The 23215-nt window shown below is 36.0% G+C and overlaps 1 protein-coding gene across 6 annotated transcripts in view; it reads right to left on the reverse strand.

Moving 5' to 3' along the window:
* The window catches only part of LOC136040202 (uncharacterized), a 249792-nt gene that overhangs the window by 101837 nt on the left and 124740 nt on the right, over positions 1–23215 (reverse strand). For all 6 annotated transcript variants that reach the window (XM_065724357.1, XM_065724356.1, XM_065724358.1 and 3 more), the window contains one exon: positions 13109–13203. In XM_065724357.1, the coding sequence (XP_065580429.1) occupies positions 13109–13203 (95 nt within the window). The remainder of the gene's footprint in view (positions 1–13108; positions 13204–23215) is intronic.

The raw sequence follows: 23215 nt of genomic DNA on the forward strand, positions 1-23215 counted from the left end.
AGTTACATCTTTTTTGAAAACTTGGATGAATAATTGGTCTTACATTCAATTCAATACCCCCCCTCCCAAGATTGTGAAGTTTCAACTTGACAACATTAGCTTTTCTTAAGGTATTGTAGACCCACCATTTGACAAAATGGATTCACGTTATGTATTTTGATTTAATTCGAAATCTCCCTCAACATCCTTTGAAAGTTTTAACAATATCCTTGGCCGTTTTTGAGAAGTTGCATATGCACGTTTTTGACAGGATGAACGCACGCATCTCTTTTGATAAATTTCCTGAGAATTTCAAGGTAATTCCCTGAGTCACCCTTGAAGCATTGCAGATACGTCCTTTGGAGCATTTGGACACAAACAGTGTATTTTGGTTCTGTTTTCCACCGCTGTCAATATTTCCTGGAAATTTCAACTTAATACCTTAGTTGTTCCTAAGGTATGGCAGATGCGCCATTTTTACATTCTAGATGCACATACTAAATTTACATTTGCTTCAATATCCCCCTCAATACTCCCTGATGGTTTCAACTACCGTAAACCTTTCTAGAATATTATAGTTAAAAATTTTTGACAATCGAATGCATTTGGTGTCCTTGAATTTATTTTAACGACGATTTATTTATTTCGACGACCTTGAAATACTTGGTGTTTTTTATTTAATTGAACACTCCGCTCAATATTCCTGAAAGTTTTCACCTAATACACAATCGTCCATGAGACATTGAAAATGACGGTCTTGATGGATATAGTGTCTTTTGATTTTCTTCAACTCTCCCCTTGCCTTTGCCTGAAAGTTAATACCTTCAGAAGTTCCAGAGATATAGGTACTGTGCCCTTTTGACCATTGGGAAGTACTTAGTGTCTTTTGATTTAATTCAGTACCTTCTTAATGTTTGACCATCAAAATTTGACGTGTCCATTATTGAGACAAGACAGATACGTCCTTTTTACAAAATATATTTTAAAGGCTCAACGGGCCAACAACGGGTGAACTGTTAAAAGTGGAGTACTTGTGGACGAAAAGTGGTGAAAAATGTTCCTAATTAAAGGTTCAGCAGGCCAACAATGAGTCAACTGTTAATATTAGAGTATTTAAGAATTAAAAGCGTTGAAGAATTTAGCTAATTAAAGGCTCAACGAGTCAACTGTTAATATTAGATTACTTACTAACGAAAAGCGATGAAAAATGTGGCTAATTAAAGGCTCAACGAGCCAACAGTGGATTAACTGTTAATATTAGACTATTTACGGACGAAATGTGTTGAAAAGTATGGCTAATCAAAGGCTTAACGGGCCAACAACAGGTCAACTGGTAATATTAGACTACTTACGGACCAAAAACGTCAAAAAATGTGGCTAATTGAAGGCTCAACGGGCCAACAACGGTTCAACCGTTAATATTAGAGTACTTAAGGACGAAAAGCATTAAAAAATCTGTCTTATTAAAGGTTCAGCGGGCCAACAACGAGTCAAACGATAGCATTAGAGTACTTGCGGGCAAAAAATGTTAAAAAATGTGGCTAATTGAAGGCTCAACGGGCCAACAACAAGCAACTGTTAATATTAGAGTACTTACGACAAAATCCTTGAACAATTTAGCTAGTTAAAGGCTCGACGGGCAAAAAACGAGTCAAATGTCAATATTAGAGTACTTACGGACGAAAAGCATTGAAAAATATGTCTAATTAAAGGTTCAACGGGCCAACAACGAGTCAAATGTTAACATTGGAGTACTTGCGGACAAAAAGTGCAAAAAAATATGGCTAATTGAAGGCTCAATAGGCCAACAACGGGTCAACTGTTAATATTAGAGTACTTACGGATGAAAAGCGTTGAAAAATGTGGCTAATTGAAGGCTCAATGGCCCAACAACGGTCAACCGTTAATATTAGAGTACTTAAGGATGAAAAGCATTAAAAAATCTGTCTTATTAAAGGTTCAGCGGGCCAACAACGAGTCAAACGATAGCATTAGAGTACTTGCGGGCAAAAAATGTAAAAAATGTGGCTAATTGAAGGCTCAACGGGCCAACAACGGAACAACTGTTAGTATTAGAGTATTTACGGACGAAAAGCACCAAAAAATACGGTTAACTAAAGGTTCAACGGGCCAAAAACAAGTCAACTGTTAATATTAGAGTACTTACGACAAAAATCCTTGAAAAACTTAGCTAATTAAAGACTCTACAGGCAAAAACGAGTCAAATGTAAATATTACAGTACTTGCGGACGAAAGGCGTTGAAAAAAGTGTCTAATTAAAAGTTCAACGGGCCAACAACGAGTCAAATGTTAAAAATGGAGTACTTGCGAACAAAAAGAGTGAAAAAATATGTATAATTGAAGGCTCAATGGGCCAACAAAGGTTCAACTGTTAATATTAGAGTACTTGCAGACAAAAAGAGTGAAAAAATATGTATAATTGAAGGCTCAATAGGCCAACAACTGGTAAACTGTTAATATTAGAGTACTTACAGATGAAAAGTGTTGAAAATGTGGCTAATTGAAGGTTCAATGGCCCAACAACAGGTCAACTGTTAATATTAGAGTACTTGAGGACGAAAAGCTTTGAAAGATATGGCTAATTGAAGGCTTAATAGGCCAACAACGGGTCAACTGTTAATATTAGAGTACTTACAGATAAAAAGCGTTGAAAAATGTGGCTAATTGAAGGCTTAATAGGCCAACAACGGGTCAATTGTTAATATTAGAGTACTTGCAGACAAAAAGTGTGAAAAAATATGGCTAATTGAAGGCTCAATAGGCCAACAACTGGTCAACTGTTAATATTAGAGTACTTGCAGACAAAAAGTGTGAAAAAATATGGCTAATTGAAGGCTCAATAGGCCAACAACTGGTAAACTGTTAATATTAGAGTACTTACAGATGAAAAGTGTTGAAAATGTGGCTAATTGAAGGTTCAATGGCCCAACAACAGGTCAACTGTTAATATTACAGTACTTGAGGACGAAAAGCTTTGAAAAATATGGCTAATTGAAGGCTTAATAGGCCAACAACGGGTCAACTGTTAATATTACAGTACTTACAGATAAAAAGCGTTGAAAAATGTGGCTAATTGAAGGCTTAATAGGCCAACAACGGGTCAACTGTTAATATTAGAGTACTTGCAGACAAAAAGTGTGAAAAAATATGGCTAATTGAAGGCTCAATAGGCCAACAACTGGTAAACAGTTAATATTAGAGTACTTACAGATGAAAAGTGTTGAAAATGTGGCTAATTGAAGGTTCAATGGCCCAACAACAGGTCAACTGTTAATATTAGAGTACTTGAGGACAAAAAGCTTTGAAAAATATGGCTAATTGAAGGCTTAATAGGCCAACAACGGGTCAACTGTTAATATTAGAGTACTTACAGATAAAAAGCGTTGAAAAATGTGGCTAATTGAAGGCTTAATAGGCCAACAACGGGTCAACTGTTAATATTAGAGTACTTGCAGACAAAAAGTGTGAAAAAATATGGCTAATTGAAGGCTCAATAGGCCAACAACTGGTCAACTGTTAATATTAGAGTACTTACAGATGACAAGCGTTAAAAATGTGGCTAATTGAAAGTTCAATGGCCCAACAACGGGTCAACTGTTAATATTAGAGTACTTGCAGACAAAAAGTGTGAAAAAGTATGGCTAATTGAAGGCTTAATAGGCCAACAACGGGTCAACTGTTAATATTAGAGTACTTAGAGATAAAAAGCGTTGAAAAATGTGGCTAATTGAAGGCTTAATAGGCCAACAACGGGTCAACTGTTAATATTAGAGTACTTGCAGACAAAAAGTGTGAAAAAATATGGCTAATTGAAGGCTCAATAGGCCAACAACTGGTCAACTGTTAATATTAGAGTACTTACAGATGACAAGCATTAAAAATCTGTCTTATTAAAGGTTCAGCGGGTTAAGAACGAGTCAAACGAATTAGAGTGCTTGCGGGCAAACAATGTTAAAAATGTGGCTAATTGAAGGCTCAACGGGCCAACAACGGAACAACTGTTAGTATTAGAGAATTTACGGACGAAAAGCACCAAAAAATACGGTTAACTAAAGGTTCAACGGGCCAAAAACAAGTCAACTGTTAATATTAGAGTACTTACGACAAAAATCCTTGAAAAACTTAGCTAATTAAAGACTCTACAGGCAAAAACGAGTCAAATGTAAATATTACAGTACTTGCGGACGAAAGGCGTTGAAAAAAGTGTCTAATTAAAAGTTCAACGGGCCAACAACGAGTCAAATGTTAAAAATGGAGTACTTGCGAACAAAAAGAGTGAAAAAATATGTATAATTGAAGGCTCAATAGGCCAACAACGGTTCAACTGTTAATATTAGAGTACTTGCAGACAAAAAGAGTGAAAAAATATGTATAATTGAAGGCTCAATAGGCCAACAACTGGTAAACTGTTAATATTAGAGTACTTACAGATGAAAAGTGTTGAAAATGTGGCTAATTGAAGGTTCAATGGCCCAACAACAGGTCAACTGTTAATATTAGAGTACTTGAGGACGAAAAGCTTTGAAAAATATGGCTAATTGAAGGCTTAATAGGCCAACAACGGGTCAACTGTTAGTATTACAGTACTTACAGATAAAAAGCGTTGAAAAATGTGGCTAATTGAAGGCTTAATAGGCCAACAACGGGTCAACTGTTAATATTAGAGTACTTGCAGACAAAAAGTGTGAAAAAATATGGCTAATTGAAGGCTCAATAGGCCAACAACTGGTCAACTGTTAATATTAGAGTACTTACAGATGGCAAGCGTTAAAAATGTGGCTAATTGAAAGTTCAATGGCCCAACAACGGGTCAACTGTTAATATTAGAGTACTTGCAAAGTGTGAAAAAATATGGCTAATTAAAGGCTCAATAGGCCAACAACTGGTAAACTGTTAATATTAGAGTACTTACAGATGAAAAGTGTTGAAAATGTGGCTAATTGAAGGTTCAATGGCCCAACAACAGGTCAACTGTTAATATTAGAGTACTTGAGGACGAAAAGCTTTGAAAAATATGGCTAATTGAAGGCTTAATAGGCCAACAACGGGTCAACTGCTAATATTACAGTACTTACAGATAAAAAGCGTTGAAAAATGTGGCTAATTGAAGGCTTAATAGGCCAACAACGGGTCAACTGTTAATATTAGAGTACTTGCAGACAAAAAGTGTGAAAAAATATGGCTAATTGAAGGCTCAATAGGCCAACAACTGGTAAACTGTTAATATTAGAGTACTTACAGATGAAAAGTGTTGAAAATGTGGCTAATTGAAGGTTCAATGGCCCAACAACAGGTCAACTGTTAATATTAGAGTACTTGAGGACGAAAAGCTTTGAAAAATATGGCTAATTGAAGGCTTAATAGGCCAACAACGGGTCAACTGTTAATATTAGAGTACTTACAGATAAAAAGCGTTGAAAAATGTGGCTAATTGAAGGCTTAATAGGTCAACAACGGGTCAACTGTTAATATTAGAGTACTTGCAGACAAAAAGTGTGAAAAAATATGGCTAATTGAAGGCTCAATAGGCCAACAACTGGTCAACTGTTAATATTAGAGTACTTACAGATGACAAGCGTTAAAAATGTGGCTAATTGAAAGTTCAATGGCCAAACAACGGGTCAACTGTTAATATTAGAGTACTTGCAGACAAAAAGTGTGAAAAAATATGGCTAATTGAAGGCTTAATAGGCCAACAACGGGTCAACTGTTAATATTAGAGTACTTACAGATAAAAAGCGTTGAAAAATGTGGCTAATTGAAGGCTTAATAGGCCAACAACGGGTCAACTGTTAATATTAGAGTACTTGCAGACAAAAAGTGTGAAAAAATATGGCTAATTGAAGGCTCAATAGGCCAACAACTGGTCAACTGTTAATATTAGAGTACTTACAGATGACAAGCGATAAAAATGTGGCTAATTGAAAGTTCAATGGCCCAACAACGGGTCAACTGTTAATATTAGAGTACTTGCAGACAAAAAGTGTGAAAAAATATGGCTAACTGAAGGCTCAATAGGCCAACAACTGGTAAACTGTTAATATTAGAGAACTTACAGATGAAAAGTGTTGAAAATGTGGCTAATTGAAGGTTCAATGGCCCAACAACAGGTCAACTGTTAATATTACAGTACTTGAGGACGAAAAGCTTTGAAAAATATGGCTAATTGAAGGCTTAATAGGCCAACAACGGGTCAACTGTTAATATTAGAGTACTTACAGATGAAAAGCGTTGAAAAATGTGGCTAATTGAAGGCTCAATGGCCCAACAACGGGCCAACTGTTAATATTAGAGTACTTGCAGACAAAAAGTGTGAAAAAATATGGCTAATTGAAGGCTCAATAGGCCAACAACTGGTCAACTGTTAATATTAGAGTACTTACAGATGACAAGCATTAAAAATCTGTCTTATTAAAGGTTCAGCGGGTTAAGAACGAGTCAAACGAATTAGAGTGCTTGCGGGCAAACAATGTTAAAAATGTGACTAATTGAAGGCTCAACGGGCCAACAACGGAACAACTGTTAGTATTAGAGAATTTACGGACGAAAAGCACCAAAAAATACGGTTAACTAAAGGTTCAACGGGCCAAAAACAAGTCAACTGTTAATATTAGAGTACTTACGACAAAAATCCTTGAAAAACTTAGCTAATTAAAGACTCTACAGGCAAAAACGAGTCAAATGTAAATATTACAGTACTTGCGGACGAAAGGCGTTGAAAAAAGTGTCTAATTAAAAGTTCAACGGGCCAACAACGAGTCAAATGTTAAAAATGGAGTACTTGCGAACAAAAAGAGTGAAAAAATATGTATAATTGAAGGCTCAATAGGCCAACAACGGTTCAACTGTTAATATTAGAGTACTTGCAGACAAAAAGAGTGAAAAAATATGTATAATTGAAGGCTCAATAGGCCAACAACTGGTAAACTGTTAATATTAGAGTACTTACAGATGAAAAGTGTTGAAAATGTGGCTAATTGAAGGTTCAATGGCCCAACAACAGGTCAACTGTTAATATTAGAGTACTTGAGGACGAAAAGCTTTGAAAAATGTGGCTAATTGAAGGCTCAATAGGCCAACAACGGGTCAACTGTTAGTATTAGAGTACTTGCGGATGAAAAGCGTTGAAAAATGTGGCTAATTGAAGGCTCAATAGGCCAACAACGGGTCAACTGTTAGTATTAGAGTACTTGCAGACAAAAAGTGTGAAAAAATATGGCTAATTGAAGGCTCAATAGGCCAACAACTGGTCAACTGTTAATATTAGAGTACTTACAGATGACAAGCGTTAAAAATGTGGCTAATTGAAAGTTCAAAGGCCCAACAACGGGTCAACTGTTAATATTAGAGTACTTGCAGACAAAAAGTGTGAAAAAATATGGCTAATTGAAGGCTCAATAGGCCAACAACTGGTAAACTGTTAATATTAGAGTACTTACAGATGAAAAGTGTTGAAAATGTGGCTAATTGAAGGTTCAATGGCCCAACAACAGGTCAACTGTTAATATTAGAGTACTTGAGGACGAAAAGCTTTGAAAAATATGGCTAATTGAAGGCTTAATAGGCCAACAACGGGTCAACTGTTAATATTACAGTACTTACAGATAAAAAGCGTTGAAAAATGTGGCTAATTGAAGGCTTAATAGGCCAACAACGGGTCAACTGTTAATATTAGAGTACTTGCAAACAAAAAGTGTGAAAAAATATGGCTAATTGAAGGCTCAATAGGCCAACAACTGGTAAACTGTTAATATTAGAGTACTTACAGATGAAAAGTGTTGAAAATGTGGCTAATTGAAGGTTCAATGGCCCAACAACAGGTCAACTGTTAATATTAGAGTACTTGCGGATGAAAAGCGTTGAAAAATGTGGCTAATTGAAGGCTCAATAGGCCAACAACGGGTCAACTGTTAATATTAGAGTACTTACGGATGAAAAGCGTTGAAAAATGTGGCTAATTGAAGGCTTAATAGGCCAACAACGGGTCAACTGTTAATATTAGAGTACTTGCAGACAAAAAGTGTGAAAAAATATGGCTAATTGAAGGCTCAATAGGCCAACAACTGGTCAACTGTTTATATTAGAGTACTTACAGATGACAAGCGTTAAAAATGTGGCTAATTGAAAGTTCAATGGCCAAACAACGGGTCAACTGTTAATATTAGAGTACTTGCAGACAAAAAGTGTGAAAAAATATGGCTAATTGAAGGCTTAATAGGCCAACAACGGGTCAACTGTTAATATTAGAGTACTTACAGATAAAAAGCGTTGAAAAATGTGGCTAATTGAAGGCTTAATAGGCCAACAACGGGTCAACTGTTAATATTAGAGTACTTGCAGACAAAAAGTGTGAAAAAATATGGCTAATTGAAGGCTCAATAGGCCAACAACTGGTCATTTGTTAATATTAGAGTACTTACAGATGACAAGCGATAAAAATGTGGCTAATTGAAAGTTCAATGGCCCAACAACGGGTCAACTGTTAATATTAGAGTACTTGCAGACAAAAAGTGTGAAAAAATATGGCTAATTGAAGGCTCAATAGGCCAACAACTGGTAAACTGTTAATATTAGAGTACTTACAGATGAAAAGTGTTGAAAATGTGGCTAATTGAAGGTTCAATGGCCCAACAACAGGTCAACTGTTAATATTAGAGTACTTGAGGACGAAAAGCTTTGAAAAATATGGCTAATTAAAGGCTTAATAGGCCAACAACGGGTCAACTGTTAATATTACAGTACTTACAGATAAAAAGCGTTGAAAAATGTGGCTAATTGAAGGCTTAATAGGCCAACAACGGGTCAACTGTTAATATTAGAGTACTTGCAGACAAAAAGTGTGAAAAAATATGGCTAATTGAAGGCTCAATAGGCCAACAACTGGTAAACTGTTAATATTAGAGTACTTACAGATGAAAAGTGTTGAAAATGTGGCTAATTGAAGGTTCAATGGCCCAACAACGGGTCAACTGTTAATACTAGAGTACTTACGGATGAAAAGCGTTGAAAAATGTGGCTAATTGAAGGCTCAATGGCCCAACAACGGGTCAACTGTTAATATTAGAGTACTTACGGATGAAAAGCGTTGAAAAATGTGGCTAATTGAAGGCTCAATGGGCCAACAACGGGTCAACTGTTAATATTAGAGTACTTGCAGACAAAAAGTGTGAAAAAATATGGCTAATTGAAGGCTCAATAGGCCAACAACTGGTCAACTGTTAATATTAGAGTACTTACAGATGACAAGCGTCAAAAATGTGGCTAATTGAAAGTTCAATGGCCCAACAACGGGTCAACTGTTAATATTAGAGTACTTGCAGACAAAAAGTGTGAAAAAATATGGCTAATTGAAGGCTCAATAGGCCAACAACAGGTCAACTGTTAATATTAGAGTACTTGCGGATGAAAAGCGTTGAAAAATGTGGCTAATTGAAGGCTCAATGGCCCAACAACGGGTCAACTGTTAATATTAGAGTACTTACGGATGAAAAGCGTTGAAAAATGTGGCTAATTGAAGGCTCAATGGGCCAACAACGGGTCAACTGTTAATATTAGAGTACTTACAGATGAAAAGCGTTGAAAAATGTGGCTAATTGAAGGCTCAATGGCCCAACAACGGGTCAACTGTTAATTTTAGAGTACTTGAGGACGAAAAGCGTTGAAAAATATGGCTAACTAAAGGTTCAGCGGACCAACAACGAGCCAACTGTTAATATTAGAGTACTTACTTACAAAAAGCCTTGAAAAACTTAGATAACTAAAGGCTCAACGGGCAGACAACGAGTCAAATGTTAATATTAGAGTACATACGGACAAAAAGCGTTGAGAAACGTGGCTAATTAAAAGCTCAACGAGCCAATAAAGGGCTAACTGTTAATATTAGACTACTTACGGACGAAAAGCGTCGAAAAATGTGGCTAATTGAAGGCTCAACGGGCCAACAACGGTTCAACTGTTAATATTAGAGTACTTACGGACGAAAAACGTTGAAAAATCTGGCTAATTAAAGGTTCAATGGGCCAACAACGAGTAAAAGTTAATATTAGAGTACTTACGGATGAAAAGCGTTGAAAAATGTGGCTAATTAAAGGGTCATCTGGCCAAAAACGGATCAACTGTTAATATTAGAATACTTAAGGACAAAGAGCGCTGAAAACTTTGGCTAATTTAAATTTGCTTAGTTATTTTAAAGGCCCAACGGGCCAACAAAGAATGAGGGACTGTTACACAAACTTAATAAGTTTAAATTCAATCAAAAGAGATATTTAAATTTCAGTATCCAGGAATAAATAGATCAGGGTTTGTATTTTAATGTCCTTCGTATGCCAGGATGGTGAATAAATAAAAAAATACCGGATATCTCTTGTTTCGAAAGACAGAATGAGCAGCTTCATACCTCTTTAAAAGGGTCATCTTATATGCAAAATTTAATGTTGCAAATTGTATCGAGGTCACTAGAGATTCATGTGGGTGTTATCCGTTTTTCTAAACTAAGACAAATTTTCCAAGGCTCGAGAATGTTCTTAGGTAAATAAAACATGATTCAACTCTACTTAAAAGGCTGATAGAGTGCCAAAAGTTGGGCACTTGGACTCCAACCCCTTCCGGGCGTCCCACAACCCTGACTTCGCACACATGTACACATATAACATTATCAACTCATGAGTAACCAGGCAATATTAAGAAAATAATCCTAAATGAATAATTGCCAATACATGACAGCGACTACGGTTATAGTAGAAAAATAGATTTCTAAAAGCTCTTCTAATTAAAGCAAGTGATCGTAGTCTATGAATTGAAAACTGTCAAAAAAAATATATTCAAAACTTTTTAGCTTTTGATAGCACGGTGTTGCATGGTGGAGTATTTGTCCCAGGAAAAAATCAGTAAGAAAATTGTTATCGTAAAAATTTATTTGTAAGCTTCACTGAGTGACTTGATTTTTTTGGGACTTCGATAACTTATTCCTTTTAGTCCTAGCGACTTAGTCCTAAGTCCTTAGGTAACTTAGGTAACTTATATACAGCGTCCCATAGCTACAAGCCAACTTTTAGGGGCGAAAAAGAGAGTCCGTAATTTTTCTAGAAGGGAAGGGGGGTGTCAAGGCTCAGACAAAGCACTTTTTGATTACAAAGATATTCGATTCGATTACATAGATATACCAAAGTTAATGTAGTAGCATTGTATTGGCACCATGCATTTTTTTTTTCCAGTCACATGGTAAGGAAGAGGTGGTCAAATGAACATCCAAGACCCTCAATTTGATCGGAAGTTAAAAAGTGCAGTGCCCTTTTTAAAAGTTGAACATAAATTGAGGGTAACTAGCATCCCCTCTGTGTCCTTTTTGCTATTTTTTAACAGGAAAAAGGAACGGGACATGTAGGGGCGGATCCAGGATCTTTTTTTAGCGGGAGGGGTGCAACATATTTTACTTCGATAAATTCGTGAACAAAGAAATGCCAGCAATTTAAAGGGAACCTCAACGATTATACGCTGCATGTAGATTGTGGAAAGTGTCGTAAATTTCATCTACAATCTGCTGAGAGTTAAAGTTCTAATAAATCTGTTGAAACTAAAATGATGTAGAAATATTGATACAAAAATCAGTAAGTTATAGAAACTAGCCCGCCATAAAAAAAATAAAAAGCTGTCCACCCTCTACGAAAAATATGATAATTTAATATGGCAACATGATATTATATCCAAATCCACCACTACATTAGGAGAGCGTGCGCCTCCCCCCCCCCCTCGATCCACCACTGGTGGGCATACTTTATCTTGGCTGTCTGATTGGTTCAAGACTTATATGGGCTATTCTCTGGGTGAAGAGGAGCCAATGTTTTCTGGGCAGGGTAGGGCGCAAAGGACTCAGAAATGGGCCAAAACAACCTAAAGTACACCTAAACTTATGTACAATTGAAATGGTACAGGCAACAGAAACTGGACCGAAAATGAGCTAAAATGGGCCAAAGCTTATTTGCTTCTGAGTTGCTTGAAACTTGAAACTAAAAGTCCCTGGGCCACGAAAACTCCAATGTAAAAAAAAAAAAAATTGGGCATGGATTTCTGAAACTGGGGCCACAAAATGGCTGAAGAAGAAGTATTTCTGAGCTGGCTTTAAGCTTCCATGAATTGCTGCCTAGACCAAGGGAACCAAGCATTTTACTGGGACGAAAAAAGGCTTTAAAAAGATTTAAAAAAAGATTTTAAAGGTTAAAAAAAGGCCAAAAAAGATATTATCCTTTATCAATTAGAAACTTACAGCCACTGAGATAAATATAATCTAATGAACAAAACCAGTTTGGGGGCAATGTCCCCTAAAATTTGCCCAAAAAAAGCCAAGAACTGTTTTGATCGAACTAAAACTTGTTTTCTTAAGTCCTTGTACCAAGAAGATCCATCGAGTAAAAAAAAAAAAAAAAAAAAAAAAACAATGGTTCTGTTCTTTCTGTATTTGTACCTAAAAATGAAGCCCAAAAATACTACTTTCTTTTAATTGGCTCAAAACTTCCATTATTAAGCCCTTGGGTCACAGAGACCCCAATGCACAAGAAAAGGAGAAAAGAGAATCCCCCTCCCTCAGAGAAGAGTTAATAAAGTACCGAATATATTTTGAACTGGTCATCTCGAATCTTAAAACTGTCAGTTCCTTGGGCAAGGGAGCACCGTGTCTTTCTGGGACACGGATGTCGCAAAAAGTAAATTAACAGATTATTTGCATGCCTAAAATTTAGGCAAAAGGGGGTAATTAACTTCTTTTTCCTGAATAGATCAAAATTTATGATTGTAAGTTCTTGGTAAAATGGACCCCAAGCTAGGAGAAAGACTTTAGTTTTACTAGTAACACCAAAACATTTTCTCGAATTTTCTCAAAACTTTCAGTCTTGAATGAATAAAGCCTATAAAATCATTTTTTTTAAATCCAATATTTAATTTAAATCCAAAGGTTTAAGGCAACTGTTTTATCTTTTTCTGACATAAAAGACGTTTAATAGGATTACAGTAATACAAAATAAAGCACTTCTTGCTGCCTCTGGAATAAATAATTTCCTGGATCCAAAATTCAAGAACAGTATTTCCCTATTTTGAAAGATAATATTTGCTTTACCTGATTGGAGAGTCCACGCTCGATAAGAATCTGTAGGAGAGCTCAACTAGGAACTGATTATTTGCTCCGACTAATGGCTTCTGATTCTCACTCATCTATAAGTAAACAGAAATGCAATGGAATATTAGATTAAGGCGCTAGAAAATACCAGGTACTAGTCCAAAATCTCTCAGATTCTTAAGATACAGTAACCAAATAAAAGTACTACAGGTAGTTATGTAATTTTAATTGCGGAAATGGCTCAACTAGCAAATGTAAGCCAATGTATAGTATTAGAGGGCTTCAAAACAAAATTCTACTGAGACAGTTACCAAATGTCAGCTATTTTAGGATTTATTTAGGTCCAATTAAAGTAGCGTTCCAATGAGCACTTTAAATCGATACCTAGGGGGCGTACCTATTGGAGCTACTAGCCCCTCAAGACATTATCACGCAATCCTGGTTCGTAAGCAATACTATAATGCAGCTGGGTCTTACGCGATACTATTGTACACCTGTATATCACGTAATACTATAGTAGACCTTTTTTTTACGTAACAGCAAGCAATTCCACTTGAACCCCAGCAATCAATTCCAACAGGGGTCTTAGCAACGAGTGCAAGCGGGCTTCTATCAAATAGCGGTTTTATTGATTATGCACACTTGTTTGTCACCTAATATTATAGTGCATTTGTATGTTACGTAATAATATATTGTTTTCCTGTGTTAAGTGTGGCGCATTCTCATGTGACTTCTTTTCTTCAGGGCCCGTGGGTAATACCCGCATTTAGCTGAGGAGGCCGCACACGTGGGTGTTGCGTAATACTTTAAGGGATGTTTTTTCATCGGGATTTCATTTTGCTATAAAGGTGTTTTTCCCTCAAAGTGTTTTTTCTTCAATTTGCTCAAAATACTTTGTTTTGTTTAAGGCATTTTATTTCTGTTTTTCTCAGGGAGCCTTTATAATCCACATATTGTTGTCTTCTTTAGGATTCGAATGTAAGACCAGAGATTTCCCGGATGACCAGACCAGAGCGTTAGACAGCTGAACCAGCAAACTATCAACAATATTTTGTTTCAGGAAATTCCTTCTACGTGACAAGTTGTTTCCTCGATTGGAGAATTCGCTGTATTCAAAAACAAAATTGATATTCTTTGAAAAATAGACCCTTCGTACACAGGAAAAGTGAAAATTCTTCTAAAATTTGATAGTCAAACCAATAAAGTTGATTTTTTTAACAATAGACCCTTCATATCCAGGAAAATTGGAAAATTTTCGAAAATTTGATTTTCAAACTAATAAAGTTGATTTCTTTTGATCCATCGACCCTTAATACATAGGAAGAGTGGAAACTCTTAAAAAAAATTTGACAATCAAACCGAAAAAGCTGACTTACTTTGAACAATAGACCCTTCATACCCAGGAAAATCGGAAATTTTTCAAATATTTTACGTTCAAACCAAGAAAGTTGATTTCTTTTGAACAATAGACCTTTCCTACCCAGAAAAGTGGAAAGTCTTCAAAAATTTGATACTCAAACCAATAAGCTTGATAACTGTTGAACAATAGACCCTTTATATCCATGAAAAGTGGATTGTCCTCAAAAATTGGATACTCAAACCAGTAAAGTTTATTTCTTTTCAAAAATAGACTCTTCATACCCAGGAAAGTGGAAAATTTTCCTAAATTTGGTAGTCAAACCAATTAACTCAATTTCTTTTGAACAATAAATCCTTAATACCCAGGAACAATGAAAAGTCTTCAAAAATTTGATAGTCAGGTCAATAAACTTGATTTATCCTTAACAATAGAGCTTTTATAACCAGGAAAAGTGGAAAGACATAAGATATTGTACAAAAAAATCAAGTCTTTTGGTCTGTCTATCAAGTTTTTGAAGACTTTACACTTTTCCTGCGTATGAAGAATGAATGAATGAATGTATTTAATACCCATCAATGGAAAAATTCAGAGTAAAAAAAGAAACAGACAACAAAAAATCACAATGCACTAATTCATCTGACCCAAATAAAACAATAAGCAAAACAGTCAGAAACATGTGCCGACTAATACCGTAAAATACTAGACCATGGGTGGGTCTTGACAGATTAATTATACTGGTCAATTTGCAACAAAATCACTTCTTCAGAGGTGGTAACACTGTACAGGCTGTCAAATTTTTGAAGGCTCTCCGCTTTTCCTGGGTATAAAGAATGAATGTATTTAACATCAACGGAAAAAAAAAGATGGAGCACAAAAAAGGAAAAAGAAAACCTTGACAGATGAATTATATCGGTCGATATGCGACAAAATTGCTTTTACAGTGTTGCTAACACTGTACTGGCGCGTTACATACTTATTTCTTGCTCATGATGGTAACCGCAGCAAAAACTTTGCATACTTAAAGTACAGTGTGCGTAATTCCAGTTTATCTGTAACAATAAAACTGTGTTAAAATGGGCTAAGGTACGGATAGTGAGGCAAAACCATTATATTGTACACCTGGGCCAACAGAGAAGGATCAAACTTCCGCTTGTTTGCCACTATACAGCTATACGTTAAACAACACTGCTTCTGAAAATGAGAAAGCACTAAATGCTTTCTCATTAAAAGCACTAAAGAAAGCACTAACACTGCTTCTGAAAATGAGAAAGCTCTACGTCTCTAGTCTCTAGTATTGACGGTCTCTACTCTTCAAAAACTTGATAGTCAAACAAATAAATTTGACTTCTCTTGAACAACAAACCCTTTGTACCCAGGAAAAGCGAAAACAAATTGGATATTCTTCGAAAGAAATCAACTTTACTGACTTGACTATCAAATTTTTGAAGACTCTACTTTTCCTGGGTAGGAAGAATGAATTAACTAATAAGTATTTATACCCATAAATGGAAAACAGATGGAGTACAAAAAAGGAAAAGAAAACACAAAAAGCACAAGACACTAATTCATCTGACACAAACAAAAACAGATGGAGTACAAAAAAGGAAAAGAAAACACAAAAAGCACAAGACACTAATTCATCTGACACAAACAAAGCAAAAAACAAAACAATCAGAAACAGGTGTCGACTACTGCTGTAAAACAATAGCCCACGGGTGGGTCTTTACAGACAAGTTATACCGGTCACTTTGAGACACAATCAGTTTTTCAGGGTTGGTAACACTATACTGACGCGTAACATACCCATTGCTTGTCTACGGTGGCAAACGCAGCAAAAAATTTGGATATTTGTAGCAGAGTGAGCGTAACTTCAGTTTATCTGTAGCCGTAAGAATGCGCCAAAATGGACTAAGCTACTGATAATGAGGTATAATCATAGCATTTTACACCCGGGCCAACACAGGACGATCAAACTTCCGCTTATTTACCCAGTATACAGCTATGCGTAAAAGAAGACCGCTTCTGAAAACGAGAAAGCAGTAACCGCCACGTCTCTAGTATTGACCACCGCAACTCTAGTCTATAGCATTGACCATTCATTAGGGAGGCCGAGATATACAATATCATCCGTGAGCTCAACAATAGATTCACATTGTGTGATGCTCCGAAAGGCATCTGATTTCGAGTTAACAAGCAGAACTTCAGAATTTTCAGCATTAAACTGGAGTCCAATATGGGCATACCCTTGTTGAAACTTGATAAAATTAGCTTCTAGCCCATGCAGAGGCCAGCTCAGGTTCAGAACATTATCTGCATGACCATTCAAATACGAATCAATATTATACAGAATATAAGTCATAAGTGACTTTGATTTTGGCCTTACTTTACTGCTATTAAAAACTGTCGGAGGCGAGATGCCACCTTGTGTTGCCCACTTCTTTACTTTGAGAAGGGGATTTCCATAAAGAGAAACGGCAAAATCATATAAGAGACTAGTACACTCCCTGGCTAATAGATGGAGCCTAAGTTTAACTTTCAAATTTTCATACATGTCAACCAGTGGGGCTAGTACGCAGGGCAGCATCATGGGCAACTGAAGCCAAACTTTCACCGTGTTTCTTTGCATCAAGTAAAGCAGATATCAAAGCAGAAAGAGCATGGCCACAACCAAGGCGAGACTGAGAACCAAACTGGAGGGCCATAACTCTATATTTAGTTATCAACTCTTCAATAATCAATTGCTCAGAAATTTTACAAAACGACGTTGCAACGGTTATTGGGCGAAAATACGAACACTCAGGAGGAGGTTTATTCTTCTTATGGATATAAGTAAACCATCCAATTAAAAAGAAATCAAGGACAAATCCCCAATTAAATATCACTTGGTAAAAGAGGACTAACTTTTCATAGACAGCTTACAACACAACTACAAATGCTATGCAGAAATCCCATCAAACCCTCTAGATTTCTTTGTTTCAGTTTACCAATTGCAGAAACAATCAGGCTCTTTGTAATGATCAGTCCCGAACGAAAATCATGCTCCTAAAAATCTTAGAGTTTCAGTTTATAACTCTTTGCAGACGAGATCTGGAGCAGAAAATTGTGTTTTTATAATGCTCAGCCCATGAGGAAGTGGTATACGAGGTGTTATTTGACCTAGCATATTTTGTACAAGACTGGACAGCAACGTATTTGGCCGAGACCGAACTTCTTCCGAAAAAGAAGAAATAATTGAATTCCGATGCAGAGAAAGCTGCTTTGAAAACTGCCGTTTAGTATAAATATACAGTTATCACAGCCATCCTTCACACGGTTTATCCGCTTCAATCCAAACTGAAAGCCAAAATTTTCGCAAACTATTTTTCACCAAATATAATTAGTTGACCAGCCAGGCTCTTCAGTTCCAACTTTTACTCGCAAAATAGGTACTCCCGATTCTTTTGCAAGAGCTAGAGCATCAGTAAGCTTGCTACAGTGAATTTCCAGCCTTATCGAGAATAAAGAATATTCTTTCTTGAACTAAAAAAAAAACAAATAAAACGGTATACCAATTTTCATGATCATTTATCTTTCGGGTTGGTGTAGCGCTTGCATCACCAACAATTGTAGGGACTTCATCTGGTTCAACAACCAGACAATCAACATCTGGTTCATAACAAACTTTGGAAGGGTCACTGAATTCTTATCACAATAGTCAAGAACTTTCAAAATGTCTGTGAAAGTGTCAGCAACTGTTTACTTTTCGTTTTGCCGAGTAGTATACCTTACCATAGATCAAGTAATTTTTTTCGCTTCGTTTACCTTATCTTCTACGAAAAAATTCGGTGTTAATGATATCGGTGTTCGCATTTCTTTTTTAATTCGCCCCTACGGCAAAATTCAGCACAGCATTCTGTACTAGTCCATCTGGTAGCATCCTGGGACGAACCCCAGCAAACAAGGGATGCGTCAGCCCTCGTGCCAGCTGATCCTTGCAGTTTAAGGGAGACTCTCCCGGTAGGTACAACGGCACTAGCAACGGGGACCTGCCCCTCTTCTGTTTGTCAAGCAGGGTTAGGTGAAAAACGGCTGGCAAACTCAAATTAAAAATGGTGCAAATCTATTTTTACAAAATATAAATTAAAAATGTCTAGAAACTAGGTCAGTAGATTAAAACATTTTTAATGCGATTAAAAATATTTCGAAAGAATGGTCAGACAATTTACACCGGTCACTGAATTAATTTAAAATCCTACCAAGTTTCAAGTTTATAAAATCAAGAAAATATTAAATTTTTGAAGACTTTCCACTCTTCCTTGGTATGAAGGGTCTACTGTCCAAAAGAAATCAACTTTATTGGTTCGAGTGAAGTGAATTCTCCTAGTGAGGAAGCAACTTGTCACGTAGAAGGTACTTCCTGAATCAAAATATTACGAATAGTTTGCTGATACCTTGAAGAAAACGCCTTGAAGAAAATGAATAACCCTTTGGGATATTGTTTTTGTTATTGCTATTTTATGAAAATAAATAAAACTTGAACTTGAAATCTCGAGGAAAAGAAAAACGCCTTGAGAAAAAAAAACTTGAAAGAAAAATGAAATCCTGAACAAAAAGCATTTCTTAAAGTATTACATAACACCCACGTGTGTGCCCTTCCCAGTTACAAGCTGGGACTCCCCACAGACACAGACTGAAGAAACAAGTCACATGAGTATACATCATCCTTAGCATAAGTAAACAATTTCCTATTACGTAACATACAGGTGTACTATAATACTACGTGACATACAGGTCAGCATAACCAGTAACACCTGCTGACTGCTAGGAGCCCACTTGATGGCGTTGCTAGGGTCTCTGTTGGAATTGGTTACTAGGGTACCAGTGGAATTGCTCGCTGTATTACTTAATATACAGGTATACTATAGTATTGCGTAAGAACCAGGTGCACTGTAGTATTGTGTAAGACCCAGTTGTGCGTAATAACGTCTGGAGGCGTTAGTAGCTACAAAATTACATCACCTATGAGTCGGTTTAAAGTGCCTATTGGGATACTACTAATTGTATGCCTTACCCCTCCTCAATATCTTGTTCTTTGCGCTAAGGTATTGATGTTTCTTAAAAAGACTTTTCGTCCAAAATCAATTGCTCTCTTTCAGTCTTTGACATGCGATCTTTCATAAAGTGTCAAAAACGTCCAACTTTAAAGTCAGTAATGAGGGAATGAGTAGGGGCAGCCACCTCCCCTCATATAATGGAATAATTTCTGTTAGTTTCAAGTTCTAACTTTCTCCTTACTCTCTGTTTATATAACTTGTTTTTCATTTCATTTCAATTTGTTGCTCAATTCATATCAGAAAACTTCCCTGCCCATTCTGTGGAAAAATCTCCTCCAAAAGTTTTTTTCCTCGTGAGAAATGATCCCCATGGAACATTCCCGAAGTACACTCCCTAAAAGAAGGCCATATATTTCCTAAAAAAACTGCATGTAAACAATGGACAAATTGCATAACTTACAGCCTTTTCCCCAGGCAGTGTCGGTCATTTCGTCATACTTGTTGAAGCTTTCGAATTAGCTGAAGCAAATGGGTATCTAAGAACTTCGATAAGATATCTTTGAGGTAATTAGGACATCGGTGGGATAGCTGCCCTACAATGATTTTGGCAACTTCAAAAGGGCAATAGAACTTTTAAATCTGATATAGTAAATTTGATTGCGTGACTTCCATTAAGATTGTTTAACTTTTTGGGGGTGTTTACCCCTTTTTAAGAATTCCAGCAAATTTTCTCATGCTCGTGTCTTTTGATGGGTAAAATTAAACTTGATAAATTTTATATATTCTTAACAAGCACAAAATGCCAATTCCTTTGACGCATTAATTGTTATCAAAATCTCTTTTTTAGAGTTTGGATAAATGAATGAACTTTATTACCCGTAAAAGTATAAAAAAAAAGTATGGAGTATTATAAATATACAAAAACGCTAAACAGAGAAAAAAAATTCAAACTAACAAAGGCAACATTAACTAATTAACCAGAACCAATATGGAAAAAAGGCTGCAGAGGGTCATAAACGCGAATAAAGTTGATAGTCTGTTTACATAAATCATCAATGGAAGACCAAATCCAAGAAGGCACATCCATTAAACCTTATCGAACAATAACTTTTCTGTTTCGGTGCCATCTAGGAAGCCGGAGGAGGAATTTGCAAGATCTGAAATTTCTTAGAGTTTTGGTTACTATTGGTTCGAGTCACTCCTTGCTTACGTTTTGTTACCACGAACTGTTTTAAAATAGTACACCTCTTTTCAGTAAATAAACATAATGGAATATTCAATTAGTGCAGTGGAAAATGCCAAGTGTTAGTTCAGAATCTGCTAGCTTCTTAAGACACAATAAAAGTTGAGAGCAAGCAAAGATAGTTCAATGCTTCCAGGTCTGATCCGGGTCTGATAGTTCTATTTGCCTGGTCTGATTTAATCAAGATAGTATCTTCAGGAGTCTTGAGATCCTTGGTAGTTTGAAATGTGTAATTTTAGGGACTTCTCATAGAATTTTTTTTACAGCCTAGTCCAGTCTTATGTTTCATATTGCCCTGTAATTCCTGTCAACCGTTTCCGTGGCATTGAAGCCACTTCCGACATTTTATTATAAGGTAAGGACTATTTTTCAGGAAAATAGCTGTTCTTGGTTTAAGTCTTTTCCAGGAATCTCTTCCAGGAAAATGATGCCACCATATTTCCCCTGGATAATTCCAGATGTTCATAAGAAGGGAAACTAAAAGTTTTACTAGCCTGTTTAAGTCAGAGTCTTAAAGAAGCTAAGTAACATTCATTATTTTTTTTTCGTGAGGCACTTCATATGGACGAGTGGTCTTGTAAACCTCGGAGGGCCTCCTTTGATTGCATATTAAAATTTCTTGTGCCCTTTTTAAGAGTAAAAACAGTGATTGGAAAGTAACAAGCAACACAAATATCATTTTTTCCCCCCAGCGAATTCGATCAGAATTTTGATATAGCCATTTTGTTCAAAATAATCTAAAGGTCAAAAACCATTCCTTTGGGATTTACAATACCCCCTTCCAGACTCCGGGGGACGGGCTGTAAGGCATAAAAGTTGCCAATTTTTACGACAGAATGTTTTTATGGGAAAGGTGGTCAAATAAACTTTGGAGGGGGCTCATTCAATTGGAAATCGAAGGCTCCAGTGCTCTTATGAAGATTTAGCTTGGTTTTCAACCAGTTGCTCCCGAATCAGCTGTTACCGACTACAATGTGTTAAAAAAGTTTCTTATTTCAGTTCAACGGACCTTGTGCTTCAGTATTCATTTTTAAAGAATTAATTTTAAAAAAAATTTCCACGCAACAAGTTTTTTTCAAAAAAGGCTAAGAGCTCCAATTAGCCAAAAATGAGCAAGGATAAAGTCAAATAATCTTTCAAGCGTAAAACTACCACAAACCACTATCAATAAATAAATAAAACTCAAAGAGAACAGAGATTATTGTAAACAGCCGAGCAAAAATTAACACGAGTAAGGCTGATAACCCCTTGCCTTTTCAAGACATGAACATAATTTGCGCATTACTGAAAAAAAAATGTTCGTGGATTATCAGTTTTTTTTTTGTTTTTTTTTTTAAATTAGCCACATTTTAAAAATTAGCCACATGGTAAAGATGAATTCTATAATTGTTTAGTTCATTCAAGTTTTTTGCAATGTGTTAATATTTGTGATTTGGTAAAATTTATAATATTTAGTTTACCTATTGTTGCTAAAAAACAGAGGGATACATTAGCAGGATAAGCTTGTTTTGGTGTTACTTGGTTGTTTTACATTTGCTGTTTTTTTTCTTTCATAGGCATGTATTTTGGGGGTGATACCTGACACGGGGATGCCATGGATATTCTGTGGTAGCCACAACACTGTGCTGGGTAGAGAATTTAAAATGGCGAAACCCTATATAGGCCAGTGTATTCTCCTGATGAGCCCTTGTGTTGGGTTGTTGCCTCTGAATTATTTGTCTATATTATTATTTCTATTGTTTGGTAAATGACGACTTATACTTATTGACGACATGACTGCCTGTCCATGGATTATTCTTTATGGTTGATTATGTATGGCTATGCTGTTTGACCTATGTTATTGTATGGATGAGTAGGGTTAAGGCCTCATTCAAGTGCTGGTCTATATTAATCACTAATTTAGGAAAAGAGTCTTCCTTTTCTCCTTCTGTCTTTTTTTTTTTTTTTTTTTTTTTTTTTTTTTTTTTTTTTTTTTTTTTTTTTTTTGTGTTTGTGCTGTTGCATTGGTGATTTCTCTTTTCATGATATACTGATATTCATTCCTTATTGTTTTGATAATTTTTATTTATGAAAGTAAAATAGTGTAAACATTTAAAACGTATATTGTTTTCGGTAAAGCACAATTAGTTTCAACTTCACACACCAAACACTTCCTAAGATATTGCTGTTACACCCCTTTGACAACATGTATACAGACGGTGTTTTGTCTGTATACAGGCAAAACACCGTACCCCCTTATTTTTTCATTGTTTCATCCCTCTTAAAATTTTCATTAGCTGTATTTTTAGAACCCCTCATATGCGTAATAATCTCTGTTCGTTTTAAATTTCAATGCTATTCCTTACTTTCATTTGAAAAAACGTTTTCATGTTTATTTTTTCATTTTTTCATCCCTCTTAAAATTTCGGGAGAACGTGATTTAGGGAATGATGGGCTTGAGAGGGGGCTATTTGCCTAAATTCACTTTCGAC

Source organism: Artemia franciscana, chromosome 20, assembly GCF_032884065.1.
Source record: "Artemia franciscana chromosome 20, ASM3288406v1, whole genome shotgun sequence".
In the NCBI taxonomy this organism is placed as follows: domain Eukaryota; kingdom Metazoa; phylum Arthropoda; class Branchiopoda; order Anostraca; family Artemiidae; genus Artemia; species Artemia franciscana.